The sequence below is a fragment of the Salarias fasciatus genome, chromosome 13 (assembly GCF_902148845.1).
Source record: "Salarias fasciatus chromosome 13, fSalaFa1.1, whole genome shotgun sequence".
Lineage (NCBI taxonomy): Eukaryota > Metazoa > Chordata > Actinopteri > Blenniiformes > Blenniidae > Salarias > Salarias fasciatus.
The window spans coordinates 17,959,181-17,984,321 of NC_043757.1; the positions used below are offsets into that span (position 1 = coordinate 17,959,181).

General features: G+C 44.4%; 1 protein-coding gene across 2 annotated transcripts; it reads left to right on the forward strand.

Annotated features, from left to right (window-relative positions):
- Nucleotides 1–6,173: 6,173 nt before the first annotated feature.
- Nucleotides 6,174–21,856, forward strand: efemp1 (EGF containing fibulin extracellular matrix protein 1). Of its 2 annotated transcripts, none has more exons than XM_030107025.1 (11): nucleotides 6,174–6,387; nucleotides 6,980–7,083; nucleotides 7,202–7,247; nucleotides 7,403–7,690; nucleotides 17,802–17,924; nucleotides 18,043–18,162; nucleotides 19,481–19,600; nucleotides 19,684–19,803; nucleotides 20,652–20,778; nucleotides 20,867–21,059; nucleotides 21,152–21,856. In XM_030107025.1, the coding sequence occupies exons 2-11, from the start codon at nucleotides 7,003–7,005 to the stop codon at nucleotides 21,311–21,313; spliced, it is 1,380 nt and encodes a 459-aa protein (XP_029962885.1). In that variant the 5' UTR covers nucleotides 6,174–6,387; nucleotides 6,980–7,002; the 3' UTR covers nucleotides 21,314–21,856. The 2 variants fall into 2 exon arrangements, with proteins under 2 accessions (XP_029962885.1, XP_029962886.1); XM_030107026.1 differs by having other exon boundaries at nucleotides 6,174–6,375.
- Nucleotides 21,857–25,141: the final 3,285 nt, after the last annotated feature.

Sequence of the window (25,141 nt, forward strand, 5' to 3'; positions counted from 1 at the left end):
GTTGTGAGGGAAAATTATAACAATTTATCTTTAATGAACTTTCAATTCCTCAACAATTTGACTTTACACATATTCTGTTTATTTAGTATAGATGTTTATTGTGCTGTATTTGACATGGATTCAGTGTTCGTGAACCCACCCTCACATTATATTGAGAATGCACTATTTACAGCATGATGGCTTTTACTCGCACTGAGCTCGTTGTGCCCCCTCCTTATCATCGTCTCCCCTTTTCCCTCCCTTTCTTGTTGTATTTTTTTTTTTTTTCCTTTCACCTCTTCAGTAGGGCTCCTAACGGAAAGGCTGGGACAAATACACATGTCACATCGGTTCATGGAGATCCCAATTGTTTTTAGCTAATGTGCGACTCTCGGAGGTCTCAGGGCGGCCTGTGCTGCTCAGCATGGCTCCACATACGCAAACCACACTCGCACACCTCCTGCACACCATGCTGTACTGACACTCACATTTACTGACTCATATTGTACATGTATAGTGGCATTTCTGTCGGTTTTTTTCCCCTTCTTTTTTTTTTTTTTATCTGAATGTCAGCACATGTCATTCAGGCCAAACTGGACCATCAACAAACAATACAATATGACTCAGCAGGAGGCCCCCTTACAGACCTGGTTCATAATTTGGGCTGCTATGTCTATTGTATCGGCCCCCTTTGATAAATTTACCTCCGACTGATACAATGCGTCAGTCTTTTTGTTAGAGGAGGACAATTGGTTGTACAGTGAAGGTCCTGGACTTTGATGAAGTGCTAAAGCGCACACTGGCTGCAGGGCACAGGGGTTGTTTCTCGCTCTTAACGTCAGATGACAGCTAACGGAGCAGACGACGGAATGAAAAGATGGCGACTGAAGTTCATACGGTGATATCATTGCCTTTTGTTCAGTGCTGGGCAGTAAAGCATAGATGAATTTGTTGAAAAATGAATTTGACAGTATTGATGAGTCATAGTTGGACACTAACTGAGGATAACAATGAGTGGTAGTTACCAGCATGAGAGCAGTGATGTGAAGCGGGGTCATGACCCAGCATGAAGCTCGAGAGCACTGTCCTCACTGTGAAAAGACCGTCTTGAATGCAAAATCCTTGAGTTTTAATTAGCATGGAAAATGTCTTCTTTATGCTTTCAAAAACATCACTTATTAGTGACAACTTATTTAGTGCAGAAATTAATCAACATTGCATTTGAAAGCTGCAGCAGAGTTAGTGTGTGAGAGTGTAAGCAGGGACCACAAAACAACCTAAAATAATCTAACTTCCACAAAAAATCAGTTGAATGTTGAAGGAATAGATTCACAGTAACTTTTTTTAAGTTTACGAGTATTTTTCTTTTCTTTTTTTTTCTTTGTTTGAATAATCCAGAGTGCGTATACGTTGTACGCTTCTTTTTGAAAGCCACATAAAGTGGATTACAAGCACTATTGTTTGCAAAGGTTTTAACGGGGTCAGCAGTTTAAACTGAAAATCTGCTTCAACTGGCAGCGACGCGGAACTCCAAAATTATTAAAGTGATGTGGGACGATCAAAAATATTTCATATGGTATCTTAAAAGCACTATTGCATGATCTTTATGCTAAACTGTTGGGGGACAGGTTGGGGGGCCTCATGATGTTGGGACAGATGGCATTTAGCTCTGGCTGTGCCGAGCTCAGTGGGACCCGAAGCTTAAGAGGTTAGGCCTGTCAAAACCACTCTGTTCATTCACTGCCTAACAAAGTGTGGACTGTCAGCCTGTTCCGTTTAATAAACTTAAGATTTTTCTTTTGTCAACGCTTGAGCAACACTTTGCAACCCGATGACCTGAATATCCTAACACAGGTCCAGGCTCAATGGGAAAGATGGCACCTCTGGCCAAACACTTGGCAAAACATGTGGACATATGCCTGCTTTGGGCAGTTACACTACAGCGGCTCATGCTCTTTTTCTAATTAATCCCAATGATAGGGTGGAGTCAAAAGGATTTTGTGTGTAATGTATGCATGAGTGAGATGAGTACGTAGATGCAAAATAATGCATTTGGTGAGAATCCAATGTCCAAGTATTACATATATCTAAGGTTTTCATACACTCTGTAAGAACATTTTCCTTTTTGTTGCCCTGCTTGTTATATTATTAAGTGTTGTGATTGATAAGAACATAGAGAGCTGAACCTGGGCTGATGCTGTGGTTTCATGGTTTCAGTCTCTCTGACACTGCAGCGCCCCAGATCCCACATTTCAGTTTGACCCTTTGAACCAAGTTCAGATGAAATGTAATGTAATCGAGACCTCCCGCTTCGCCACAAGAGGGAGACATACTGTAACAAGCAGAGTAATTCTCCACCACACTGGACATCCTCTCTCAGAACTGTACTGCTGATCTGCGCTCCGATCGCCCGAAGCACGGGAGATACTCAAGTTTTTCAGGATGGCCTGAACCTCGGTGATCAGGCAGGATTGATTAGTGACTGTTTAGTTTTGTCATCTCACTCTGCCTTCTTCCCCCACCTCTCAATTTGTTTCAGTGTTTGCTGGGGTCAAAGGCTGAAGGCTGGCGAGTGGTGCCCTCGGTGAGAGGCCTGGGTGACATCTGACCTCTAACGGAGAGTGCGGCTGACCCTGGAGGATACGGCTCAACAATGGGAGGCACGTGCCTCGGCCTAGTCGCCATGGTAACTCGAGACCTTTTGGGAAACGGTGAGGAGTGGAGGGGGCGGTCAGAGCACGAGCTTTATCCCGATCAGTGTTAGCCATCTGCTGCCAATTGACTCTTATTGATATAAAGCACACCCACCGCAGAATGGCGTGAATGTAACTCAGAAATCACAAGTGAGAAATCTGAGGGCAGACTGCGTAATCTCTGCAGGCAACTGTGATGGTGCTTTATATTCTCACAATCACCTGGAGAGATTCTGCAGTTTATCCAAAAAAACTCTACTTATAAATCTGTGAACACCGACTTTGCTTTCCGCTTAATTCTCTCTATTGCCTTCGAAAGAGACTTGTCTCTATTGTTTGAGCAACATATTTTACTATTCATGTTGGTGCAGTATACAAGACCACATTGTTTGCTGAAGGTTGGCTCAAACACCGTCTGCTGACCTGAGGCCGTGATCAAAGAGGGTTTCACATCTTAGCTTAAGGTGATGATCGTTGCACAATGGAAGATATGTTGCCAAGTGGACAGTTTTGCTTAATCTTTTTATGCCTGTCTGTTACAAGTCAAAACAGTCTGTGATTGGTTAAAAAAAAAGTGGGGGATCATTGAATTTCAGGTTTGAATAGGGGCCAACAGGTGCAGTCCACCTGGTGAAAAGACGCATTTCACACATTATACGAACTCTTTGATGCTGCGAAAGCTGCATGTTGAGCACAGACCTCCTCAGCCCTGGCACAGCCGCACGCACAAATTATTACTGCTCAGATCCTAATAATCAGCTCATATGCATTTTCTTCCCCAACACTACCGCCAATCCCATCTCTCTCCGGAGTCTTTTCCCACTCTTACCCCTCCTCCACCCCTGATTTCCCCGTCTCATCCCCTTCTCCTTGTGTTCTGCTGTATTTTGGTGAAATCTCAGCTGGCAACTGTGAGTCGTTCACTAGCTGCTCTCACAATGGCCTCTGGGATTATGCTAAACACAGCGCCTCGGCTGCTCTCCACATCGACCGGCGTCAACGACGCCCTTTGGAGCTCACAGGAAAGAGATGGAGGACTCTCAATGAAGATGTCACTGCAATTACACAAGCACGTTTCACAGACACCCTCTCTGTCTGCCCTTCCTTCTCCCACATACCCCTTCCCCACTTTTTAAAAATTTCTTTTCGACAGTCTTTTGAAGTGCAGCCTCATCTCTTGCAGCTCTTTCATAATGCATGCCCATTTTGAATTTGCATGAATTCACTTTCCAGATGCTTCTGCTGCCATCTTGACTTACCATGATGTGTACTGTACAGTATTGGCTATTGTGTTATCCGTAGATGAAAAGAATAATTACGGCTTGTCTTAAAAGTTTTGGGGTATTTTTGCGTCACTCCTTCTGAAAAATTACAAGAAGATCTAAACCCGGTGTAAATATTTCAGTTGCAGTCATTCGTCAGCTGATGCGGGGATGAAGGAAGAGCTTTCTGATGTGGATGATACTGCATCAGGAACTGATTGGCTGATGCTTATTTGCCAACAGTACTTGATGCATTGCCTTCAGCATCGAAGAAACGTCACAGAGCATGGCCCCATATTTATCACATAATAAATGTCCTCCAAGAGCCTATATCTAAATGTATCTGTGATTTTTGTGTGTTCACAGCAGTGATGAATTCGCTCGCAGTAATAATTTATACACACTTGCCTCATACTTACCACAGTGAGTGTGTGTGTGTGTGTGTCTATATATGTGTGCAGTGTACATTCGTCACCACTGTGGGCTGGGGGATTAGGTAATAATGATCACAGAGATGTTGTGAATCTCAGAGCAGCACTTATTCTACAGTAAGATCCAATCCATCACTCTGACTTTTAGATTCACGTCTGTGCGATCTGCTGTATCATGTTCCTCTCTTGTTCGCTGAAGTCCATGTGGGACACCTGTCTTTTGACCATTTAAATGCATCAGACCGATGCTCTTGTAACATTAGTGAGAGGTGGTCATGTCATCTGCTTTGACTTAAGTGACATGAAGTGGAGAGTTTCTCACCTCGTAGGGGGTTACTGTATGCATCCACAGGGACACGCCCACCACCTCAGCTGCGCCTCTGTGATTTGCAGCCTGACTGTCGGCTTTGGCTCCAGTGAGGAGTCGGACCAATGGGAAGGTTTGCTCATCCCTGTTTTTATCAGCCCTGCATACAAACGTATGAAATGCCGTTAATCAATCAGTGTTTTGTCCATTTCTGCCTTCTTGATGTGTTGAATTGCAGGCTGAGTGAAATAAACTTTGAGTGAAAAGTTCAGTTTTGTGTAGTTCTTTTTTCCCCCCTTCGGACTGGTGGAATCCATCTGCTTATCTGTATCGTTCATAATTGAGATTATTCAAGCATCATATGAGACGACTCATCACCAATGTGAAGAATTTGGCAACCTGCGACGACGAGGCGTTAATATTTATAAAGATTACGACCATGGATTAGTTCCTTGAACAAGAGAATCGCTGTTTTCCATGAAAGAATCGAGGATGTTTTCTGGTGTCAGAATGTATCTGCTGCCCACTCTGCTCTGAGGAGAGGTCAGAGGCTTAGATTCAGAAGAGGTGGTGCCAAGTTCATCTCCAGCTATGTCGGCAAGCTGCTGGCACACATACGCGCACAAACACACAATAACTTGCTGTTTGTACACCCATGGGAAATCTGGGAAGCTGTGCCAATTGCAACAGATGTTCCTGATGTGCAGGCATCTTGTAAACACCAGGAAATTTATTAGAGGCTAATGTGGTGCTTGTTGACAGTTATCTTCAACACAAGATTTGACTTTACCACCTGCTGCTCACACACTCTGTCCGTACATAGACAAGGGGGTTTCACAGGATGACGGGGTGCATGGTAGCAATTTTTTTTGAGTTACGAAAACATGTCTTTTTAAAATAAAAAACAGGAAATAGTGGAGCTGCACAAATGCAACTGCGTATAGTACCAGATCGTACTTGCAAAACTACTGAAGTTCTAAAATTAGGGGCTGGGGCTCCCAGCCAGGTTCAGACAGGACACTTTTTTTGTTAACTCAGGATAAAAGTATCATAAAGAACAGATTCTACATTTAGTATAGAAGTGACCACAAATGCAAAATTCCATTGCTCAGAATGAGTACATTTAGTTAAGTGCAAGCCAAAGAACTTATTGATGAGAAAAAATACTTTATGTTAAAAATACTCATAAAAATATGCTTTCAAAAAACGATTTATTACATTTTGACAGCCTTTATTTGCGTTTACAGCAGGCACTTTAATTTGTCTTCATAATTTTTCAAACTGCCTGAAAGTTGCACTGTATGCAACTGTAATTTGAAAATGAACTCAATGATCACACATATGCAAATTAAAGAAATAAAACACTCTTTTCTTTTTTTTTTAAAGGCGCTATTTACCTTCAGTCTGCTATCAGTGTGTTCTTCAGCAGCCGTCAGTCTATAGAGGGAGCCACTGTGACCTGCTGATGCGCCGCAGCCAGATGAGAGAAAACCCCGGAGCTGAACCTGCCCGCTACACCCCCGGTACACCCCCCATCTCCACCACCTCCCCTTCGCTATGTCATTCTCCACTAACCGCATGTTCATCAAAAGAGCCGCTCGCACTCCCTCAAACATCTAACATCCTCCGCACGGTGAGGACCGACCTGCTCTCCGCCGTCCCGGAACAACGCGCGAGCCCGGAGAGAGTTGGACAATCCGCAGGTATAGTCGCAGGTACGTCGGCGGCGAGGCGCCACGGGGATGAGAAAGCAATCCCATCTAGCGTTTATTTTTTCTTCTTCTTCAAGTCTTATACATGAAAGTAACAAATGCAATTTGAAAAGAAAAGCTGAATGCTTTGGCGATAGATAAGACGCAAAAGTCTCTCGTGCGTATATTTGTGTTGTCGTTCATTCGCCCAGTAACAAGTGTCAGCGTGATGAACAAAGCAGGTAGAGGAAAAAGTTAATGTGCGTTTTTGCAGATACAGAGTTTTGATCAACGTCAGACTGATTAACGCCGTCATTTTCCTGCCACCCGATTGGCACACGGGGCACATGTTTACGCACGAACTTTACGCGCATTTACGCACTAATCCGTTTGGAGAAAAACAGAAAAACACTTCACTTGGTTGAAGTCGCAGATTTACCTGGAGCCGTGCCAACATAAACACGAAGCCAGCGGCGGGAGATGTTGGGACTCGTTAAGCAATGCCATCAGTGATGTAATAACTGGTATTAAAACTTGTAGGCTTGTCAAGCAAAAAATGATCTTGCACGCTCTGTCAGCTCGGTCTCTCTCTCTCTCTCTCTGCGTCTCCTCACAGTGCCTCTCCGACGCTCGGCCGACATGCTGGGAATCTGCGTGTGTCTTTGTGCGGTTTTCACTCACGTTCTGTCTCAGGAGGCTGAGGAGCCCATCTCCTACACAGTGAGTCCAACTTTTATTATTCTCGTGTTAAAGGACTCCGGGTTGGTGTTGTATTTATTATTGCATGTTGTTGCTTTTAAGGGTATTAAAAAGTGTGTTGTTTGTTCCCCCCCTTCAGTGTACAGAAGGGTATGAGTATGACAGAGTCAGAGAGCAATGCAGAGGTGAGAAATTACTGCTCCACAATCATGTTTTTTTTATATTCAAGGAGAGAAATGCCCTCTCTTTGTCTTTTCTGTTTAATGTCAGTCTATTTTATCCAAAGACGAGACTCTCCTGACCGTATATTTCTTTCTTTCTTTCTTTCTTTTGATGTCAGACATTGACGAGTGTGCCCTATTACCCGACGCCTGCAAAGGAGGGATGCAGTGTATTAATCACTTTGGTGGATACCTCTGCCTTCCCAAGAGCGCCGTCATCCTTATCACTAAGGAGGGTGAGCAGGCGGTGCCTCGTGACCCCGTTCCTCCTGCTCCCGCTCTTCCAGCAAACCCGCCTCCGTTCACACAGGTGATTTCAGGAGGGAACAGTGGCAGCTCCTCGACGGTGAGCCGGACCACTCGCTGTACCCCCGGATTCACTGCCGATGAGCAGAACATGTGCAGAGGTAAGGCCAGCAGCCCAGGGAAGGTCACGCCGCCCCTCCTGACAGAAATTAAGACGACAAGAGTTTTCTTTCAAACTGGAGTTTCTGTTTCCCTGCCTGACACCATCACATGCTGTGAAACACATGTTATCTCAGAAAACTGTGTTGAAAAGCGTCTCGAGGGAGCGCTCGGCCTCTGTCAGCAAGCCTGGAGGTGTAACTAAAAGCAAGGCCTCGAAGTGCAGAAGGGAGGGCTGCCATATCCTCTAAATGAAAAGCATTTTTTGAAATCTTCCAGAATATTGAAGGTCTTTGGCCTTCATGAGAGATTACACCCTGAAAATGTGGTTGCAATTTGAGCCCCACTCCGATGACTGCAGCGTGCTGCAGTATGCTGGCAGAATTGCTGGCAGAAATATTTTTATCTCCTCAATATCAGGAGTATGCTTTTGTTGAACTTGGCCAGAAGCTGCGCCGGTGCCTCGAAGAATGTGTCTCTTGCAGAGCTATGTAGGTATTTGATAATTACTTGCTAACGACTTTCGAGCCTCAATAAGCAGCGCTCCAAAGGTGAACTGTTCATCCATCTGTTTGACAGTCATCAACAGCTAAACTATGCGTAGCTGCCAGATGTGTTGCAAGCCCCTCGGTTTCCCTCGCCGTGATGTCATGTTTTCTAAACTCTTTTGCTCGCAGCGTGATGTTTTTGGCCCGAGTTCAGCTTCTGCTGAAAATTCTCGATATGCTGGGTATTGGAGTTTTCTGCTTCAGGGGGGGAAAAAAAAAAAAATCAAGCATATTTTTTTGTAAAATCGCGGACAGCTCCGTGTTCAACTCTTCGCCTTCACACCCACAGGAGCGAGTCCCTAAAGCTCGACGAGGCGCTGGGCTGAGACTTCAGGAGTGTGGGTGTCATGTTTTGTGTTTGAGCAAGCCACTTTGATCCTCTGAAATGGGGAGTGGTTTTAAGATTCATTCTTTGTCTCACTGACACACACACACACACACACACACACACACACACACACACACACACACGCACTCACGCTCACACAAAGACATCAGTGGCCTTCATGGCTGCTGTGTGCAACAAAGGCAGTTATCTCCACTGCGGCATCTGAATCGGAAGCTCTGATATCACTTGCCGGCTCGTATCTCCAGGTTGTCATCTGCCCAGCTCTATAGGAGATTGAGGGTGTGGGTATGTGCACTCCGTAAATCCAAAGCAGTGTGCTTTAAAGTGCAGCGCATGTGTGCAGGGTTTCACAAACTCCACCTCGCCAACAGGCAGGGTGATGTGTGGAGTGGCTGCGCGGTGAGGTCTGCGGTCACGTCGTGAAAGTAACAAATTTGATTTTACACCTGGGGCAAAGATATGTGTGAGGCGTTTTATGTGTTTCTCTGAATTGGAACCCAATTAGGTTTTATTAGAGTGTAAAACATGGCAGCATATCAGTTGAAGTAACCACATAAGCAGGCTGGCATGGGCAGGATACTTATTCACTGGTGTGCCGTTTCGGCGCACGGGCTAAACAAAGATAGGCTGTTGCTGTCAGTATTATTGCTTTGAAATGACTGCAGCTCTAACTGGAAGGCGTCTCATGCCGTTATGTGGGCGTATGTTTCTGCTGGTAGAGTGATATAATCTGTGTTTACATCAGTCTCTGGTTTCTCTGTCATTACCTTTAACTCGCTACAATGAGCCAATTGTTCTTGGACACAGGATTGTCTTTTTTTTTTCTTCTTTTTTTTTTTCTACCGCAGTGGTTGTTTCTTCACGGCTACCTTGCTCGCGTAGGAATTCCCATTAACTTTCGATGGGGGGAAACCTCAATGTATCAAATAGCGCTTACAGCGGACTCCTTCCCTGCTAACTCACCACTCTGCGGAGGAAGCCCGGAGTGCGGAGTCAGGTAGGGCAAAGGGGAAGATGAAAGGCTGACACCGGCTAAACGACCGCAGATGTGCCGGAGCACTGACCAGTCCAGGTTGCGCCAGCGTCACGGGTTGTGCAGCTGCTGAGTTGTTTTGGTGACTTTACTGCTGAGTGTGTGGCGAATAAAGCAGAGATTAGCTGAACGGGTTCAAAAACGGAGCCAATTTTCCACATGAAAGAGGCTCCTGAAAGGAAATAAGTTCTCTTAGGTTCCTTTTTTTTTTATGCTGATTAAAACCAAAACAGCCCACAAAATAATATAACACGCAAGAATCTGATGTTTTCTTTTTAATTGCAGCTTTCGTACGCGTCGCTCTCAGCGAGGAGACGCTGAGGCCCTTCGGCCCTCGAGTGCGAACGGGAGCCTGAGTGCGGGTTATTGCCCTGACACATCAGGGAAGTCGGCGCCGACTTTCAGCCGCACGGCCAAACTATGAAGCTTTACTGTACGTGTGACAGCTTAATGATGCCTCACATTTCCATGACCTACACCCGCCCTCCAAACACACACACACACACACACACACACACACACACACACATACCTGCAGTGTTTAGCGGCGGGTGATGCCGACAAGCGGTTTGTTGTCGTCCTGTGTATGCATATTAACGTTTATTTTCGGCAGAGGTGAGATCACTTCCTGAAAGAAATGAAGGTTGTCCGTCAAGCGTAGTGGAATCAGTCATCGGATCTCGCGAAAAGTGAAAAGCACTTACCGTATTTTACGACTCTCATGTACAGTTTAGCACCTACACATGTTAGAAATACTGGCTTCTCTGTGTTCTCTGTGGCTTTAGGCATACAGTGTTCACCACAGATAATTATAGACGCGGTGCTTTACATTTTGCATGTCATGGTGCTCTTGAGTTTACATACTTTCGCACCGATCTATTTATTTTTCATCTCTAAATTAGATACTCATGCGCAGCAGCGTGAGACATGAGAAGACATGCCACTCCTGTTTACCTGTCTGGTTTCTTCAGGTCATGCCGGCCGCATTACCACCTACATGCCTGACTAATTTCAGCTATGTCTGGCCGCTCTTCACCTGCAGTTGCTGGAAGTCTTTCCTAAATATGTTCTAATAAGGCCGTTAAGCCTTGTGTGACAGAGAACTTGTGTACTTTTCCGAATGAGGCAGAGCGCATGCAATAACATTTTTCCGCACAGATGCAATGCACTCGGGAGGAATATCTCAGGAATGTCAGCGGTGGTTGTTTTTTCCGTTTGCTCCCATCTTTTGTGATGGTAGGAATTACTCACCACCTTGAAAGATAAGCATCAGATCGATCTGCGCGGAGCATGGAATGCAGAGAGCAGAACAAGCGGGGAGATCCCAGAGGCTGCGAAGCACGGCAGGACACCGCCGGCGGGCCTTATGATTTGACCTTTGCAGTTAATACTTTGGAACTCGACCTGTTGTTGTCTCATCTGAACATTTGCATTCGAAGAAACGGGCCCCAGCTGGGAGGCTTCACCGATCCACTGACAACGCAGACAGATGAGAGGACATGCTCAATGTCCTCACAGTTTATCAGGAAATTCCTTTTAGATCGTTATCCTGCGAGTGTTTGTTTCTCCCGAATCTCCATCAAAGATAAGCAACACAGATTCAGAGAATATTGTTTCACTGAGACGCGATGAGTGGTAAGCTAAAACCGCGCTCAGCAGGAAGTCGTAGGACCAAATGCAAAACATTGAATGAAAACTGACCCATTTTCATAGGTTTGCTCAAACAAAAAGGCACCTGAAGCAAACCTCTGTCCCCGCTGAACCCTGGCATTACCAGTTAATCTCCCGTCCTCCACCCAGTGATTTACGCTGCCCCCCCCATCTATATGTCTTCACACGCAGTCCTCCCTGCAGTGCCCTGTGATTTTACTGTCCTGCTTATTGCACCTGTTACTCTGCAGCTCCAGTTGTAACTACTGGTGTCGACTCCTTTAAATAGTGAATTCTGGCAGCGCTGCTGGGCTGTGCGGCCCTTCACCGCTTCACACTCTCACCTCATAATAAGAATGTACATAATACGAGTACAAGTTGGGATCAGGGGCATTTTGTAACGGGGTTTGCATGTTCTACATTTCTCCAGGTGCTCCGGTTTCATATCACCGTCCAGAAACATACATTTTATTCTAATTGGTGACTCAAAATTGCTTGGATGTGTGAATGTGGACGATTCTGTGTTGTGTTGGCAACCTGCCCAGGATTTAGCTCGCTTCCTTCGACCACAAGTTTTATGAAGCAATAAAGAAAATGGTGTAATCGTTGGTTTGTGACAGGAGTAACCTTCCTATTGGTTGTTGAGTAGGTTGCTATAAAATTTGTCAGACAAGCATACTTTACATACAACTTTATATATAATCTGGACTATCATTATTTGCACCTGATTGCGAAGTTTCACAGACAAAATGTGATTAAAGTAATTTTGTTTGGTTTTGTTTAACATCTTAAAGGCTCGCTCATCCATCTGGTGTTTTTTCTTTTTTACAATAAAGAGATCAATATCTACGCAAATCATGATTGATTATTTTTAAGGACCATTGAAAACATGACAGACCCCATTTTCAAATCATTTTGTGCTTTGACCACCAGAGAGCACTGGCAAGTATATTTTTTAAATGCAAAATATCCACTCTGTGTTTTTTCTATGGACCCAACATTATACCTACATTTTCCAAACTTTCTTTCAATTGGAAACAGTTTCTTGATAAAACTTTACGATTCAGTTTTCTGTATAAGAATTTTCTACAAAACCACCAGAAACGTTTTAATGTTTCAGAGTTCATCATCATGAATCAACTGTGCAAAAATCTCCTGGCTATCAGAAGCCAATTTCCATCAGTGCAATGTGCTGGAAAAACTGATGACTTTGCAAATTCCCATCTGCTGATAACCAGCCTTCAGCTTGGCGTGATTTCCAAATGTGTTTTGACCTCTGTGTCTCTGCAGAAGTACACTTTATAAATAAATTTCAAGATGTGAGCGTGGTAGGCAATCTTTCTTCACAGCTAGAATATCTGTAGTTCAAGTCCACTGGGGGCCTTACCGTGTGGAATTTGCATGTTCTCCCTGTGCATGTGTGGGTTTTTTCTGGGTGAAACAGCTGCCATTGCGTCGCCTCAAGCAATTATTTCCACCCCCTGAAATTCAATACATCAATGAAATCTGATAGTGCCTTTTGTGCTACAGTATGATAAGCCGCCAGTCTGTGTGTGAATCCAACCGAACCGACTTGGCGGAGTCTCCTCTGGCCTGTGCACGGTGACTGTACAGTCTGCTCTTACTGCTTGTGGTTTTTCTCGCGGCTCCTCGCCGCCACCGCATCAACAATAGCAGGGAGTGGAGGGCTGTGGGGGCGAGGAGGGGAGCGGGGGGGAAGCAGCTTTGCCGTGCCTCCTCGGCGTAAGTGCCTGATGTTGTTGTTATTATTCTCCCTGAGGTCGGTGCCTGTCCAGCGGCCAGCTGCTTCCTCCTCTGATGTGCTCGCATGTGTTGATCTTTCCGTTTACCTCATGATGGAAAGGGACGCGGCGCTGCTATAAATCACCATTCAGCACTCAGCCGGGTGACACTCGCATGCGACCGCAGGGCTGCTGTTTTCCTCACATGCTCTCCTCTCCTCGTTATCACGCTCCTCCTTGCAGCGTGTTTACCCCGTCCCCTCTCCGCCGCTTTCATTCTTTCCAGGGCTGCACATTTTCTTGGAGGGGCAATAAATGGCTGCGGCCGTGTTGTCAGGTGGGCAGAGCGACCCATTATGTAAAAGTTGCTCAGCACTTCTTCTTTCAGAGCGTTTTTTTTTTTTTTTTTCGAGTAACAGGAAGGATTATTATCAGTCAGGAATGCGGCTGGCACACCAGACGGACTCTCAAGAACGTCAGGACTCTGCGGGACCTTTAGAATCGTGTGGAACAAACTCACAAATCAGTTAGTGAGTGTCAGCACGACTGAAACTCCTGTTCCTACCGAACAATGAGAGTGATGAGAGGGGGAATCTAGGGAGTGGTGCGGACAGCCATGGAAATATTTAATGCCCTAATATGGATGGAAATACAAGGGATATAATATCTGGGTGTCTTGAATTCTTTGATTTCTTATCTGTTTTGTGTTTGGACTTGTTTTGAGAAGGAAACACCACCACTCCCACTTGTCCCAGGGTTTGTGTTCCAGCCAGCGATCGCTGCATTTTCACACTGCATTGCAGGGAGGATTTATACACGAATGAAACAACACGCAGTGCAGCGTGGGGCGACGTTAAGGTGTCGGGGCGGGGGGGTTAAGCAAAAAAGCGAGCACTTGGGGGGGGGGGATTGTGTATGACACGCTGATAAATTCGACGTTGTGAAATTTTATGGGCCATTAACATCACACGTCTTGCCCCCTGCTTTCCCAAAGATTGAATTATCCAATAATCAGAGGGAAACAGAGACGCTGTCCAACAGCAGGACGGCTCCAACTGTTCCCTGGAACAGCTCAGGCTTTCCGTTGCGGGGGTTCGGTGAAAACAAGGCAAAATGCTCTCAAGTGATAATTACAGCAGGTCCTATCATGTCCGTATAAATGTGGAGCAAATAACACATTGTTCTGAAATCAAGCCAAACACTTTTTAATCTCTGGTTTGGATGGATATAGCACTGAGACGTGAATGTGCTTGCACATGCACATACACACACACACACACACACACATAATTCATTCTGCAAAACATGAGCAGCTTGGCAAAAAGGCCATTTGAACACCTCGAACAGTCACTAAAACGTAGACATACACACATTCTTTGAGCTGCCGCCGCTGCCGTTACTCCCCCAGCTCCCACAGGGCATTTAGAATTAATCTCCCTGAAAAGCAAGGAGTTTTTTAACCCTGACATCACGTAAGCACACGCGGCCGTAAATCTAACTCCGAATCAGGAAAAAAAAAAAAAGCTCTTTTTCTGTTTGAAAAGTGCTTCCACCCTTTCTCCTCATTCTTTCCCTTCGCGTCTTCCCCTCTCCGGCTGGACGGCCTTATCGTTCGCTGCGATGTTGCAGCAAGCTCCCACTTGGAAGAAACTTGTAAGCCATGCTGAATAAATTGAGAGAGAGAGAGAGAGAGAGAAAAAAAGAGAAAGAGAACCTGACCTCAGAGAGCAGAGTCACTTCTCCCCACTCACAACACATCATCACATTTGATAGCTTTTTGCAGCGAAATCTGTTTTCCTTTGTAAACTATATGGACTGCATGTGGCAAACTGCGGAGACTTTATTGGACCTGGGAGCCATCGAGTGTGGGAGACTCTCCTACCCCACCCACCCGCACACACGCACACAACTCCTGCGAAACTTTATATTGGCAGCCGCTAAAAGGTTTAGTGACAAAGTAGCAGTTACCACGAGATATTCCTGTGAATGAACCTTTGGACGGCATTCAGCACATGTGCTTTTATTTAGAGCTCTGCGAGCTTTTTTTTTTTTTTTTTTTTCGAGGCGAGGGAAGATGACTCTGACTTTTCCGCAGAAGAAACGCGCTGCTCATATTTAAACAATTTACAGTTCGACATGTGCAGTCACTTCTCTCGGTAACTGTTCATGGTCTCTGCACTTACTTGTGGGAGCGTTGGAGCGCCATCCCAGAGCAGCTGGATTGTGTTCCCTGCAGCAACAACACCTTGTTTAATGATTCTCGTCGTCTTTCAAGGGAGCCAAAAAACCGCTTTGCCCAACGGTGGCATAAACACCGTAGGACCTCTGCCAGAGGAGTCGCTCTGAAATCAAATGCAATGTTGTTTTATCTCGTAAAAATGTCTTTGCAAGTTTCAGCAAATAAACTTCGCACTTGAAAAAGTAATTGGATTTCATTTTGAATTGTCTTTGTCAAACAGACCTGTATCATAAAGATACGCTAAAGGTTCTTGTTGTAAATGTGCTCACTGTCGGTTGGTTTCATCTCATCGAATTGAATAAGATCGCAGTAGAGCGGCTCTTCAGTTGACACTCACTTTTCTTCATGGCGATGCTTAACTTTATTAGGTGAGTGACAGTATGTCTGTTGTGTGTCTGCGTAACTGTTCTCATGTTTGAATAAAAGTTTATACTTCAGTAAATGTAACGGCCAACTCCTGCTGCCACTTTACATTTGCATTTACACAATTTCTTTTGATTTAAAGCCAGAATTCAAGCACGTACGGAGATTGAAATTGATTGCAGCACAGGTGGAGTTCGTACATTTTTTAGCACTTGAGCGTGTTGTGAACACAGACCCTCCCAAACATCCGCATTGTCACCATATTGTAGCATTTAACTAATCCGCTTGTTGGCTTTTACATCTTGTTAGATTACGTACGTAGTGACATGAAAATCATAACATTTCATTTGCATCATAGTTTTTGTTGTCCATTTGTTGACACCGTGATCCCATCGACCCCCGGGACTCCCGCTCATTAGGAATTAGGAGTCTGACGATTGCGTTGTGTGAATCTGCTCCGGTGCCAGAGGGCAGGGCATTTCCAGTCTAAATGAATCACCAAATACCTCCAGTAAGTGGGCGTGGCCATGAGTCAGAGGGGCTTGATCCTGGCCTCTGCTGTCGTAAGTAATTGTTGATGTTCATTCAGTTTGTTGGTGCTACGCTCAGGACCTCATTGTCTTTATTTGTTTGATAAGAGCATCGTTCTGTAATTCTTTCAGAGCCGTTCTGGTTGTTGCACCTGCTGTTTCTGAGGCGCACCTTCAGAAAAATCCCATTTTTGTCCTGAAGGTACTTTCAGTGTGCCTCCATAGAGCTCAGCACATTTTCATTTTTCTTTCATTATGGAGAGGAGACACTTACCTGCTCTCTGCCTCTTGGTTTTTATGTATCCCCACTCTGTAAATCAAGTCAATCTCTTACCAACTGCAGTTCAGCTCAGTGGTGGATCTGGATATTATAAGTCTGGAATATGTTTTCCAGCTGAAACCACATCACATAAAACATTTCAAAAGAAATATCGGTTCATGATCTTCGTGCAGCAACATGTGCATTCCTGTGCTCATTGTGATTGCATATATTCATTAGTTTTATGCATTTAATCACCATGAATATGCAGTTATCTTTCAAGATTGGCTGCATCTGGTTGGAGAGTAATGTAATCATATCAGAAATGCATGGTGCAGCTTCCACTTTAAGTCTTTCAGCTATTGTCAAGCGCCGCACGTGCCAAATAACAACACAATAATAGTACCCTCTCCTTCCCCGTGTGTGTGGTATTGAGGATAACTGTCTGTCATGCCATTAAACTGATGCCCAGTGGCTGTCTGCATATGACGGGTTGTGTCAGACCACCCAAGAGGATTGCTGGTGGGCCTCAAGGATGAGAGTATACACTATTGGCATATTTGTAGTGTGTGTGCGGGTGTGTGTGGGAGGTTTACAGTGAGAAAACCCTTTTTTTTTTTTTTTTTTTTTTCAAGAAGCTGTGGCTCCAAGCAAATCAAAACTGAGATGTGTGTTTGTAGGATCAACATTAAACGTAGAATTTCTTTCACCGTATTGGAGGTTTAACCAGTAGTTAGACACACACTCATCACCCCATCATCTCATTACTGCCGAGTGCATGAAGAGTTATTCGAGACATTCTTCATGTCACTAACTTTTGGGTTTGCACCTCTGAACACCGTGCCTTTTTTTTTAAACTTTCTCAAACTCCCCCGAAAGTTCAGTTTTTAAAGTTACATAACTTGATGAGCTGGAGTGTTTTCAGCCCATATTAATTATGGTGTGAGAGATTGAAAGTGAATGTGTTTGGATCTGTTTGCGTTTGGCTTGATGGATGTCTGTTGAGAGAGCAAGGTGTTACGGCAGTGAGCACAGGACTTATCAGTGGAGCTATTTCTCCTGCTCTTTCATGTGCTCACACTCACACATGCGAACCCCCCCCCGCCTCCCATCTAAAGCTGTCCTGTTAGTAGAAGATATGATCTGTGTTCCTTCCCTCACCCGGAGCCTCCGAATAAAAGCCGCCTTTATTTAATCTTCTGCCCTCCGTGTGAACATGTGTGTTTATGCCCGTGCGTGTGATGCGGTGGTGTTGCTGATCACAGATTTTACTGTCTGTGGCAAACACTTCACACATCACAAAGCGCATAACACTGCAGTCATGTTGCTCCGTCCGCCATATGTTCCTACACAGTAACCTTGACGCAGCTTCCCTCGGTGCCCGTGTGTGTTCATTGCAGACATAGACGAATGCGCGACGGGCAGAAACACTTGTGGCTCTGAACAGACGTGCTTCAACACCATCGGCTCCTACGCCTGCCAGTGTCCTCCGGGCTACCAGAAGAATGGAGATCGCTGCGTCGGTGAGACAGGAAACACACTGCGCCGTGCGCTGTATTAGCGATCACAGAGCAAGCACAGGAACTGATCTGAAGTGAGGTCTTTCAGTTGGTCCCTGTTGACTGTCCTGTGTACCTGCAGACAGAGACGAGTGCGTCTCAAGCCACTACTGCATGCACAGATGTGTGAACACCCAGGGCTCCTACTACTGCGAGTGCAACGCAGGTCACAAGTTGGCCAGCAACAACCACAGCTGTGTCGGTAAGTCACTGAAAAGCTGCGTGTGCTCATGTGCGAGTGGGCGTCTGTGTATCCGACACTGAATTATCAAAACATTTCGCTTCGGTGCTTTGTCAGGGAGAAGCAGCCTTACCAGACATTTTGTACTGGAGTGAATATCCACCTAATCTACTCGGTTGCCAGAGTGAGTCTCTCTAGATTTTGGCTTGCCAATCAAATCCTGGATATTATATAATAACAACAGAACAAAAACTCCAAAAACAAGTACAGTCAATAAACATTGGAATTTAAATTTCTCGTGTTTCGCGTGTTTTAATAATATCAGTGAAGTTGTTGCTCCTGCTGTATAGAATTATTCCTCCCTCGTTCCTCTGCTGTCTCAGCATTTTAGATATTTCAAGAAATCTTTTAATCAAAGCAACTCGTGGCTTTGATCACCCTGAAGCTCAGAGCTATCATGTAACCCGAACCTACCCAAAGCAAAAGTCAAACAGTGGCAGAGCATGACAGTGAGCTGTTGATCTGTACAGGAGACTTGGAGAGTTGTACTACGTGCACCTGTGCATACTGAACTGTGTTAGTATGTCTGCTTTATTTTGACTTCAGAATCAAGATTGTGAAATAGTTGCTGAAATTTGTGAGACTGATTTTAAAAACGGAGAACAATGTCCTCATGGTATTCAACAATCAGACAAAGGTATGTAGGAAAATTGGCTTTCCTATATTGTTGTGGATGACAGGATCTGTTGTTGAAGAAGAAGCTTATTTCACACCAAAGCCAGCAGGTGACGACAATCGCACGCTCAGGCACAGGTGAAAAACATCAAGAGAAGCCAAAGAGCATGGAATGAGAGACAGAGTTACAATCTCAACAAAAAACACAAAGCAGAACATAAACACTGAGAATATGATCTTTCATCACAGGCAGAAGTCACCAGTGTGTTCCACATTTGCACCAGGAGCACCACAGCACGGTCAAAAACATTTGTTGACGTTATCGTAGAAAAAGAGGCAAAGACACTCATTGTACTTTTTTTTAATTTTTTTTTTTTTAGAATTTCGCAGCCGTGGACTCTGCGTACATTTGACTTGCCTGAATATAGTTTTAATTAAAAGATGGCTAAGGAGAAACTGCTAAGACTTCATTGGAAAAAAAAAGGATTCCTGTCCAGTGCCTTTAATAAATTGTAATAAACTAATGTTGAACAAGTAGAGAAAAGAGGCCAAATAAGCTGCATTTGTAGTTGTATTAGTATAAGTTAGATTCAAATTGGAAACATTCTTATTTCACCTTTAAATACAACATGTAAAACACATGTTTCTGTGGTTTATTTTTCAGATGTGAATGAGTGTGAGGCGCAGAGTCCCTGTCAGCATCACTGCTACAACCTGATCGGCTCCTTCCTCTGTCAGTGTGAGCAGGGCTACGAGCTGGCACCAGACATGGTCTCCTGTCAAGGTGGATACACGAACTGGCGCACGCATTCATACGCAGGCCTATAGCATTAAATGCTGTAAAAATTCACATTGCCTTCTGTACAGACATCGATGAATGCAGCCTGTCCAGCTACATGTGTCAGTACCAGTGTGTGAACAACCCGGGAAGTTACTTCTGTGAGTGTCCTCAAGGGTATCAGCTCCAGGGAACCAGGCTGTGTCAAGGTACCGGAGTCATCTCCCTCTCCTTTATTTGTTGTTTCTTGCTTTCTGGCTTTCATCAGCATGATCACAAGTATCTTATTCATCCGCTCAGTTTTCACATGTGACAAAGATCCCAAACAATTTCTCTTCCCTCCCTCCCTCCCTCTCTCCCTCCGCCTCCACTTTATAAAGTCTTTGAAGATAATTCTTTGAAGAACTTGGTAATTTTTGCGATCATTCACTCTTGTGCCTCTCCAGCAGGACTGAAAGCCACCCAGTACTGTCATGGAAAGAATGCAGAGGTTAAGCAATGCAAACACAGCAACTTTGTGTTGTCCTGCTGAGCCACCTCTGTGAATTTATATGCATGATGTTGGTTTCTTGAAGTGGATTTATTTGAAGCTCCGGCGCGTTCTCAAAGGCAGAGCTGTTATTTTTTCCTTTCCCCCTCGGTCAGGTGCAGGCTTTATAGGGAGAGCCATGAATCCAGCCTGTTGTGTCAGGGGGACGTTTTGGTGATGAATCCAGGTTGCTGTGCCAGAAATAGCTCTGTGGTTTGGGGCACATTTGATGGGTCTATTTTCATGGCGCAGCAAAGTGGGAGCTGGAATTGGGCCTACATGGGGGTTGCATCAGGGGCTTCCCTCAGACACAGATCTGCAGGCTTCCCTCTTGTGTTTCTTCGCATCTCTTCAGGTGCTGGAAACGTAGCTGCAACTCTTAAAAACCCCATCATGACCACATGCTGAACTTTAACTGTGCTTTCACTGCTCTGATTCATGAAGCGTGCCTATGTTTTGGATGCCTTGTCGTCCAGCTATTTTTGATTAGCAGTTAACAGTTTCTCTCTCGTTGTCACCGTGCCACAGATATAAATGAGTGTGAGACAGGGACTCATAACTGCCAAGATGATGAAATGTGCTGGAACTATTACGGAGGCTTCCGCTGCTATCCCAGAAACCCCTGCGAGGCGCCTTACATCCAAACCTCCGAAAAGTCAGTAACCGCGATCGCTGCCATTTGTCTCTTCATCACGGCAGTGAGTGCCGTCAAAAGGACCGTCTGAATCAATGTGTCTCCGCAGCCGCTGCATCTGTCGCTCTCAGAACGACTGCCAAGGCCTCTCGCCCTCCATCGTCTACAAATACATGAGCATCCAGGCGGACCGCACCGTGCCGGCAGACATCTTCCAGATCCAGGCCACCAACATATACACCAACACACACAACACCTTCAGGATCAAGTCTGGGAACGAGGCGGGAGAGTTTTTCCTTCGAGTAAGTTGCAGAAACCTCCCGTAAAGCGTAAAGTGTGTGTTTTCAACTCAGTCACGCTGATTTCTTTATTTCTTTCTTTTTTTTTTTTGCAGCGTTCCAGTAACGTGAGTGCCATGCTGGTGCTCACCAAGCCTTTGTCAGGCCCCCGGGAGTACATTGTGGACCTGGAGATGGTCACTCACCATCTGACCATGAACTACCGCTCCAGCTCAGTGCTGCGGCTCACCATCATCGTGGGACCCTACGCCTTCTGAGCAGCGCCGCTTCCAGCATGAGTCTGGCTCAGCCACCATAGCAGTGTAACACAGCAGACGCCTGTATCAGCCTAACATACTTTACATTTTCATACAATGCATTCAACCTATAGCATAGGATGCCTTACACTCAAAACAGCAGCACAGCAGGTCCGATATGTTTGCCCATGTTACACCATTTAAATGCTTTATTGAGGTTCTGGTTAACAGTTTTGGCATCTATTTTTTTTTATTTTATGTTTCAAGTTGAATTGTTTCTTACAGATTTTTGAAGTGCCTGAAAAAACAAAAGTCGAATTGAGTATTTTCATTTGCAATACTATTTTACAAATCCATTGTTGACAGTGCAGTGGGGAACTTGGGAGCAGACTCCTCGTGCACACACATTTTCACTGGGATGAATTTTCAAAGCAGCTCGACCCAAAACTGCTTTTCACATCCAGCGTGTGTGTGCATGTGTGTGTGTGTGTGTTTCGCAAGAAAGAGAGAAATCTATGCAAACACAATTAACAGACCTTGTAAATCAAAGCTTCTGTTGATAAATGTTTGAGGCTAGTACTGCTGTGCTGTTCGTGCCAGTTTTTGTATAGTTTGCCTCATGAGTAATAATTTCCAGAAAAGTCCATGAACAGTTCAAAAGTGTAAAGGGAGGGGATTAGCCTGCCAGTATTAAACTCTGTATTACGGCAGGCTTGATGCTCGTTGGACTTCACTCACAGGAGTTGAGTCTTGTACATACCTGGCAACACATCTGTGTGCGTGAGTGTGTGTGTGTGTGTGTGTGTGTGTGTGTGTGTGTGTATGTGTGTACGGTTGAGTGTGTGGGACTGGCTATGTTAATGCATGCAAGCAAATGTAAGTGTGAAGCGCGGAGGGAGCGAGGCAGGAAAGAGCCCCGGGTTGAGCTGTTGGTGCATTTCTGTGATGCCATCCTAACAGCTCTTTCCTCACGGAGGCAATGAGAGGAGATTTTTTTTTGTGTACTGGAGAACATGTTCAGGAAATGACGGCTTTTGCAACACGACCGCGGCGAACTGACCGCCTTCTGGTGCCACGGCGGTTCTCCGGAGACTCAGTCGGTCCTTTCTGATGTCGGTCCCAGGCAAGAAATCACCCTGGCACCAGTGTGGCTTGCGTGATAAAGATAATTACAGCATTTTGCCCTTGTAGCTGGTTCATGTGTGGCACAGGGGATTATTAAAGTGTGAATACAATGCCACCAGTCCTCTGGCAGAATGAGAGCTCTTTCACTACCCACTCTTTGCCTCCACGTGTCTGCCTTGGCTTATTGCTGAAACACTGTAAACTGTTGGCGCGCAGTACTGTAAACCACGTTGAACCAACACGCTGTCACAGTTCTTTTAGTGCAGAAAGTCATCCAAAACTCTACAGTGGTTTCAGCAGTGATTATGCCGCAGTGCCTTACAGATAAACACAAACAACAGTAACACTAATCATTCATGCTGTCAAGACTGATAACTTTCTTCAGTGAAATGCCTTAATGTTTTTCTCTTCTATTTAAAATGTATTTTGTCATATGTATCTGATATTAATTGTACTCGGAAGAGCAAAAGTTATATTGTTGAATAAAATATGATGTATAAAACGATGTGGTTTTTTTTTTTTTTTCCCCAGCTTTTATATGTTTGGATCAACTTTAAGTTGGATAAAGCAGCATGGACGGATGTGTGAAACGCTGTGCTGCTCTTCGCATGCCTTCAGGGACAACGTGAAGATGATTTCATCTGGATATAACAGTGATAAATGCAGTCAACACGATGCCATAGCCATCATATCCATCTTATTTAAAGAAATCCAGAGGGGCTGCAGCAAATATAGTGTGTTGAGTCAATGTGTGCTGAGGGATACACTGATCCAGCACTATAATGCTTCAGTCACACACACACATACACACACGCAGCATATTTAAATGTGAAAATGGGCTGGGAGTGGTTTTATGGTAAGTTGTTACTCAATCATGTAACTGTCAGGAGCTTTAGTCAGAGCAGCGCTGGGACGAGTAAGATGATACATGATGTGTCATTGTTCGCCTAACCCCATCTTCACTTTCCCGCTCTTGCCGTCCGCGCATGATTCAAACCCCGCGAGAAAACGTGGCTCACCCACTTTCTACTCCATCCCAACCGTGTGTTGAACTCCTCAAGAGGGGCAACATTTGTATGTCCGTGACGGTGATTAATATTCCACTCAGGCTAACAGGGAGGATAATTAATTTAATCTCCTTGCATATATAGCTCAACATTTCATTAATCATTTTTGAATTTATTGAGGAGATCAAAGCCCAAGTCACTGGCTGAAGATCACAGAGAAGGGAAAGAGTCATGAAAGTTCAGTAACTTGAATGTTTGCTATAATCTGTCATGTTCTCCACACTTTGTCCCAGTGATGCAATAACAGTTCCCCGCTTCTCATGTTTTCAAAGCTTATTTTAGGTGTTATAAAACTGTCAACATTAAACACTGACCGATGTTGTGAATGTTACACAAACTTTGTATTTGATTAAAGTTACCAGTGATTTCTTTAGCATTAGCTAATGGGTCAATCTGATTTACTAATTCAGTAAAACTGAAGTTACATTAGTTACATATTTATAAGAAGATCCTCTATGTTCTGAAGCTGACAAGCTAAGCAAATTGGGCTTTTTAAAGCTTACATTTTTAAACATTGTTTCCTTTAAGCAACTGTTAAACACTTAACTTTGTTGTCAAGCGAAGCGTATTAGGGCAGCGTTATTGAGACACCTTCCCAAGTAAGCATATTCATTCAATAGTTTTAACCAAACTGAATCAAAATGCTGTCTAGATCAGCTGTTTTCTTATTTTTCATTATTAATGCAGCAGTTTATTAGTTCAAAGGCAGGGGTGCTGCAGTAAAATGCAGTGATACATCTTGATTTCTGCTGAAACAGCAGATTATGGGCTCAGAATTTGGTGACAGCAGCATGGATCCACAGAGCCAACGTGCAGATGGTTAGGCCTGAGGTTATGGGGAATGTTTTTATGGTTTCTTGCTAACCCCTCAGCACAAATGAATCATTGCTTGAAGCTTTTCTGAGAAATACTACTGACTGTGCAGCTTGACACAAAATGCAAAATAACAGTCAAACTAATCTGAAACTAATTTCGTGAATGGGACATCGAGGTTAATGCAGCGCAGAAAAGTCACCTGGATTCAGTGAAGCATTTTTAAGGTGAAATACAGTAGATTTAATGCTGACTAATGTGCATAGATTACATGTTTCACCTCATCAAAATACAGCAGAGTCTTAAAGAAATGTTTCCAGCGTCAATTGAATTAATTCTCAAGTAAAACTGTATTTTTGTTACGCTTGCTACAAACATGCAGTGACTGGATCTCTCACACTCACAAGACATCAGCCTCCTGTAACAGGATCACAACATTTCTTTAGAGAAAATGTCTGGGGGGACTGAGTGTACATAAAAATAAGTTGGAGTTGATTCAATACATGTTGATGTATTTGGATGTCTCTGTAAAGTTTGTCTTTTGGGGACAATGAATTATATCTGCATACAATTCTAGTTTGCGCAAGAGTTGTTGAGCTATTCTTTATTTTAATCATGACCAGAGCAGGTTCTTAATATTTCTTCTGGGTATCTTATCTTATCCGGGGATAAGTTCTTTAGATGGTATAACAGATGGGAAATACGTGAGAGGATGAAGTTACTTGGACTGGGATAATGTTCATTTGATGCACACGCATAGCACTCAAAAAAAATAGTGGTCTAACAAGAGTGTCGAGCAAATTAGCTTGTAGCTGTTTGAGAGCGAATGGTGAACACTGTCGGT